Source organism: Psammomys obesus, unplaced genomic scaffold (assembly GCF_907164565.1).
Source record: "Psammomys obesus unplaced genomic scaffold, mPsaObe1.curated_primary_1811, whole genome shotgun sequence".
Classification (NCBI taxonomy): domain Eukaryota; kingdom Metazoa; phylum Chordata; class Mammalia; order Rodentia; family Muridae; genus Psammomys; species Psammomys obesus.
In genome coordinates this window covers 23,178,271-23,185,176 of record NW_026596034.1, presented here as the reverse complement: position 1 = coordinate 23,185,176, position 6,906 = coordinate 23,178,271, and the positions used below count along the sequence as shown (strand labels likewise).

At 48.7% G+C, this 6,906-nt stretch overlaps 1 protein-coding gene across 2 annotated transcripts in view; it reads right to left on the bottom strand.

Moving 5' to 3' along the window:
* Positions 1-1,372: 1,372 nt before the first annotated feature.
* Tango6 (transport and golgi organization 6 homolog) overlaps positions 1,373-6,906 on the bottom strand; it is a 168,876-nt gene continuing 163,342 nt past the window's right edge. For both annotated transcript variants that reach the window (XM_055621412.1, XM_055621413.1), the window contains exon 18: positions 1,373-1,987. In XM_055621412.1, the coding sequence (XP_055477387.1) occupies positions 1,811-1,987 (177 nt within the window). In that variant the 3' untranslated portion in view covers positions 1,373-1,810. The remainder of the gene's footprint in view (positions 1,988-6,906) is intronic.

Genomic DNA, 6,906 nt, shown 5'->3' with positions numbered 1-6,906 from the left:
CTATTGTAGCCTTGGCTGGCATGGAATTGGCTATGTAGAGCAGGCCAGCCTCAGACTTAGAGATCTGTCTGCCTCTGCCTCCTGAGTGATGGGATCAAAGGTGTGACCCCACAGCAGCCCTGTTCTAACCCTTCGATTGCTATAGTAGCTGTGGTTTGTAACAGTGATTTGCACCTTTATGGGACTGTTTTCTGATAGGTTATCTCTGCCAAAGAAATGAGCCAATTCAAACCAAATTAGAGCTAAAAATGCAGGTATATCGGGGCAGTTCTCAGGTGGGTACACTGACCTCACAGGAGGGGTCAGTGAAGTTGCCATGCAGAGGGAGACAGAAGGAGGTGTGGAGAGGGGAAGAGGGGAGGTGGAGGGAGAAGAAGGAATGGAGCAGAGAGAGAGAAACCAAAATGTTTGGATTATGTAGTGAAGAGCCACTGGGGTAGAGGAAGCCCTCATTCTGGGCTGGAAGGTTCAGGGTAGAGGGCTGGGTACACCATCCATGCCCTGTAACAGGCAGGGACTGAGGGATGCTGGGAGAACCTGGAGGCCAGGTCTGCTTTGGTTGGAATCCCAATACCTATCAGGAAGGCTGAGCTGGCAACTGTGTGTAATCTGGCTTGTTGTTGACGCTTGCCACACAAGTGTGTCAACACCACAATCACTTGAACTGCCAGAGCCTGAGTTCTGCTTTCCTTAGAGCAGGACACCCCAGAGAGTCGAGATAAAGTCCCACGACAAAGTTCCAAGCTTAGCTTGGAGCAACAAACTCCAAATTAATCTTCCAAAGGGGTAGGCAACAGCGTGGGGCTTATCTGAAGCAACCAGCAGTTTCTTTTTTCTGTGTGAAGGTTCCTGTAGGCGAGGGCACACACACACTGTTATGTGTGTGTGTGCAGACCAGAGGACAGCCTTGGGTGCTGTTCCTTAGGAAGCACTGTCCACCTTTCTTTTTGTTTTGTTTGTTAGTTCGGTTTTTTTTTTTTTTTTTTTACATGGATGCAGGGGATTGAGCTGAGGTCCTCGTGCTTACATGCTAAGTACTTTAGGCACTGAGGTATTTTTCTTTCTTTTTTGTCTTCCCGTTAGGAGCAATGAAAACACCTAAATATATAAATACATGAGCTAGTAACCTGAAATTGTTTCAATAAGTGGGCGACAGGTCTCCCATGTGTAACACACTTTCTGCCTGCCTTTCTTAGACCAGTCCGTTGTCTCCGCATTCGCCCTGCAGAGGAGCTGAAGACTGAATGGCAGCTCCAAGTGAAAACAGAGGGAGCAAAAGAAAATGGGTGCAGACGACAATCAGGGCTAACCCTTCTTTCTCTGAAAGTCAACCAGCTCGACGACCAGCTTCACAAAGGCATTCCAGCCAAGGTAACTTTATTCCTTTCTGTGTTTAATAATGCTGCCTTCCCTTCCCCACAGCTGCATACCCAGATAGCTCCTCCTGCTCCTCGTCACAGGCGGGGTCATCTCACCATGAAAGAACATCAAGATAGACCTGTGCAGCAGCTTCCCCAGCCGTGAGAAGATGCTCCCAGTGACATCCGCATCCTCTAACTGGCACAGGATAGTGTACTGATAACATGGAAGTCACCATCTTTCTTCTAACTGCATATGCTGTGGGCCAGATGCACAGTGACTAAATGGATGCTCTCCAAAGGTAGCCCTGAACACCCATGTGGCCAGCGCCATAAAGCTACCTTAAGGTTGCCATATTGCCTGCACCAAGGAGGCCCCCTGCTGGGCGGTGTGTGGCCACTGTTTGGCTGCTTGGTCCCTCCCTGCCTTCTTCCATGTCCTATGACCCAGTCTATGGCAGGACCACAATCTTCTTCTCTAGCTTCTGGGGTGGGAACAGGAAGTTCCTCATGATCTCGTCCAGCTCCTCCAGGGCCAGCTGGGCATGGAGCTTGGCCACATCATCAGGTTCCAAACACACCACATGCTTCAGCAGGCGATAGAGATCCTTGAGGACATCGCTCAGCACCTGGACAGAGAGACAGGGTCATGACCACATGTCCACTTGGAAGCAATCTCAGGCTCCCTTGTGAAGAGAGTGCAGGGGCCTTTCAACCTGAAGGAGGGAGAGCTGGCTGTGGCCCACGAAGGAGTCCACATAGGGTGTTTCTTACCTGCAACACCTCGTTTTTAGGCTGCTGCTCATTATTTCCAGGCCCCAGTAGAGCTCCTAGACCCTCTCTTCAGTCAAATAGCAGAGGCCTCAGGACAAAGACACAAGACTGCCTGGGCCAACTGTTTCTAGAGTGACTGGCTGCCTATCGTTGCCTTGGGGTCCTCTGTGTGTATGTACAAGCACACATATGAAGTCGGCGCTCTCCTACTGTGTGGACCCTGAGGGTAGAACTGAGGGCAGATGGCTTGGTGGCAACAGCTTTTATCCACTGACCCATCTCACCATCCCCTTGTTTTTCTAAGCTAGACTGGTCTCTAGCTTGGGATCCCTATGCCTCATCCTTCTGAGGGTTCTGGGTGTGCTTGGTTCTAGTTTAACAGTTTTGTCAAGGCTGGTCACAGTGGCACACATACTCAGTAGACAGAAGCTGGCAGACCTCTGTGAGCCTGAAGCCAGCTGGGTCTATACAGTAAGTTCCAGGCCAGTCACGGCCACACCTAGAAGCCCGCCCTGGAAAGAATTAGAGGAAGCAGGAAAAAGAAGACAAGCCCATGACAGTACAGAAGAGAACGTGCCTCAGCCTGGTGGCACCTGGCTGTGATCCCTGCTCCTGTAGCAGCAGAAGGATCAGCAGTTTAAGGCTGGCTTCAGCTATAGTAGTGAGTTCAACACCAGCCTGGGCTAATGAGACCCTGTCTCAAGATAAGACAACCAACAACAAAGCAAGTGAAAAACAAAACAGAGAAAACCAGAACACATTTAAGGCCCTAAGAGCAGACAGCTGAGGTCAGAGGAAAGGGTCTAGTGAACTAGAGAGGACAAATAGAAATGACCAGAAATGGTGGGTGACAAACACATGGTCTGGCCTAGAGTCTTCCAAGCCCCTCAGTGTGCCACATTATGTCTTATAGAAATTAGAATCTCTCCACTCATTCACTGGGGATGAGTGGGTCCAGGCAGGGAACAGGGTCCCCCTAAAAAGCTCTGGGCCCTTTCTTTCCACACCTGGCCTCCCTCTGGCTGCCTGAGCTCTGGTTCTGTGGATCTTTTTTCCTTAGCAGAGTTCCTTCCCTGCCCCACAGCTTTGTACATGCTGGTCCTTTAGGCTGGGAGGCTACATCAAGACCTGTTTATCCTCCACACACCCCCACAATACCCCTTTTGGGAGCTTTTCTCTCTAATGCCTGCCAAGCTAAGTCTAACTATTCTCAAATTCTGTTTGCAATCCCTATCACAATTATAATTTAAATATTTGTTGTGATACTGTGTTTTCATTTATGTTGGGATTGATATTATGTAATTAAAAATGTTTTCCTCATTAGATCACGAATACTACTGATGCCAAGTCCATGTCTTGCCTTCTTCAGTGTGGCCCAGTACCTCTGGCAGATGGGGTAACATATTCATGAAGGACTGAAGGTACACATGCCACTCCTGGCCAGCCTCATAATTCTAACAACAGCTACCAAACAGTGCCAGATAACCAATCTAGTCCCCCAAGATCCATGCTGCCTGCTTTAATGACCTACTATAGAAATGTTAAAAACTAATAATTTTCATTGGATTTATGGCTTGTAATTGACAACCGATGAAACCATGGAGCAAGAATGTGAGCAGAGGAGATGCACGCAGTCTCTCACAAGTAATTTCTGACTGTGGTCATTACCCCCCTCAGACACAACACTGACAGACTACAGGTGTGGGGGGCTCAGCAACCCCAGCCAGAAGCTGGTCGATGGGTCAGTTACTCTCAAAGCTGAGCACACAGAGGTGCTGACTGCCTCGAGAGTCCCAGCTTTCCATCCCAACTAGAACCTGTTCCCACCACACAACGAAGGTAATGGTTTCCTAAGAAAGACAGATGAGCGGGGAACCCCAGGTAACATCCTTTCTCACTCTTTCACTTTTGTTTTAGCCAGACATTTACAGGACAGACAATGACGTAGAGACGCTGGACAACCTATCGTCCTTGCTCCCTCTAGCCAGTCAACAGAGGTACCTCACTCACAGCAGGTGCTCAGATCAAGAAGCGAAACAGTGGTGCTCACTTTTGCATCTTCCATTTTTCAGTGACGGAAATGCATGTGCACGTGCAAGCTACGGGACACACATTGTGCAGTTTTGTGATTCTGTGTATGAATGAAACACTTCTATTTGCATTTAAGATTGACACTGCACAGAATAAAGTTCAGAAAGCATGCAACTGCTTCACACTTCAAGGCACTCAGTAAACACCTGGACAAGTGAAGTGAGATTATGGAAGAGAAAAGGAAACTGTATTTTATTATTAATGGCATTTCCTCCCTGTTTTTAAAAATGTTTTTAAAGATGCATTTATGTTATGTGTATGAGTGCTTTGCTTACATGGTTACCTGACTATTACATGCATCTGGAAGTGGAGTTATGGACAATTGTGAGCTGCGGTGTGGGTGCTAGGAATTGAAGCAGGTTCTCTGCAAGCGCTCGACCGCTGGCTGTGCCATTTCTCTATTCCCTAGCTGCTCTTTTAACTGGGGCCTCGTGTTTCGATTTTGCATGGGAACATTTTTACACGGTTAGTCCTACCACGTCTGTTTCTTTTCCCAGTGTTGCTCCTTTAAGTCCTGCGCCCCATAAACCAAGCTCACCACGATGCTGTGAGGCACGCCATGGACTTGCTCACGGAGCTGCTATGACACACTGGAGAAGGCGCACCGGAGCCTCGCTAGGCACCGCCCACACTCCACTAACTGGCCTCTTCATCCTTTTTTTTTTTTTTTTTTTTGGCAGAATGAAAGTGAGATGATTCCAGAAAGAGGATGACTCTGCACAGCTTCTTCCTCTGGGTTACTCACTGCGTAATCATGATGAAGGGCCTACATGGCCCCCAGGCAGTACACTGACGCTAAAAGATGAATAATCCAGGAACCCGTCCCTCTGGCAGCCAAAGCCCAGTGGGGAGGCAGGCATGCACCACACAGTGAGATCTCTACTCTGAGAGGCAAACAGTTTGCTTGATTATCTGGACCAAAGGAAGTCACCTGCCTTTGGAGATGGCAGGACCCCCTCCTCAGCAAGAGGCTTCACTGAGACACTTATTGGGTGCCACCCAGGAATGCCTTCAGGATCCCTTAGCAAGGCTCCGAATGACCTGGTGACCTGAGACAAAGCAGTTTCTAAACAAAATTAGTTTAAAAAATGATATTTATTATTAAAGTTATATTTCTTTAATGTGGGTATATGTATGTGAATGTGCATGTGCCATGACTCACACATGTGTAAGGATGGGAGTCAGTTCTCTTCTTATACACGGGTCCCAGGAATTGAACTTGCAGCAAATTCACTGAGCCATCTTGCTGTCCCTGGCTTCCAACGGTCTTGGAACTCTGTGCTGCCTTCTCCCAGAGGTAGAGAGCACAGGCACGTGCTACCTTGTCAGTTCCAAGCAGCGCAGGGATTGAACCCAGGGCCAGGCAACTTCCTGGCCAGCCGAGCTATATTCAGAGTCCTAAGAGATTTTTTTTTTTAATTTAATCATTTTACAACCTGATCCCAGCCTTCTCCCTCCTCTCTTTCCAGTCTCACCCTCACACCCCTGTCCTGTTTCTCCCTCTTTCTTCTCAGAGAAGGGGAGGTCCCCAAGGGGTACCAACCCACCCTGGCACCTCAAGTTGTAACAGGCCTAAGTGTATCCTTTCCCACTGAGGCCAGACAAGGCAGCCCAGCTACAGGAAAGGGATCTAAAGGCCAGCAACAGAGTCAGAGACCATTCCTGCTCCCATTGTTAGGGAACCCACATGAAGAACATATGTGTAGAGGGCCTAGGTCCAGCCCACGCATGCTCTTTGGCTGGTGGTTCAGTCACTGTGAGCCCCCCAAGTTTACTCTGTAGGTCTTCTTGTGGTGTCCTTAACCCTTCTGGCTCTCTCAATCCTTCCTCCCACCCTTCCACAAAACTGCCCAAGCTCTTGGCCTATTGTTTGCTGTGGGTCTCTGCATCTGTTTCAATCCACTGCTGAATGGAGCCTCTCAGAAGGCAGTTACACTAGGCTCCTGTCTGCAGAGTATCATTAATAGTGTCAGGCGCTGGCTCTTTCCCATAGGGTAGGTCTCAGGTTGGGCCTTCTACAGCTACCTACTGCTCCAAGAAAGGCAGCTTTGCCTCTTTAAAAGGGTAAGTTCTGAAGCATTCTGCTCTTCCTAGGATGTGGGTAGGAATTCCCCCACAAACTGCTGTGTCCTTCAGTAGCAGTAACCTTCTGCAAACACACAGCATCCTTGAGGGCTAAGCTCCTCTTACAGGCTCTGGACTTTTTTTTTTTCTTAAAGGTAAGTGAGTGTTAAACAAAGCCTTCTTCATAATTAATGGGTCCACCTTAGCAACCGCCCTCCTCCAATCCCACACACCACAGGACTTCCTGTGGACTCCCCAAGGATCAAAGCTTCCTGCCAGCTAAGGATTGTCACTAAATCCAAAGGATCAGGGGCTGAATGCAAGGAGAGTTCAAAGGTAAAGTTATTCATGGGCGCCTCTGCGCTGGGCAGGGTACAAGCAATCCTGAAGAGGAACCTCTCATTTAAGACTTCAACACACCTGCCATCTACACACACACACACACACACACACACACACACACACACACACTCCAACACCTGCCATCTACACACACATTCCAACACCTGCCACCTACACACACTCCAACACCCGCCATCTACACACACCTACACACACACACACACACACACACACTCCAACACCTAACACCTGCCATCTACACACACCTACACCTACA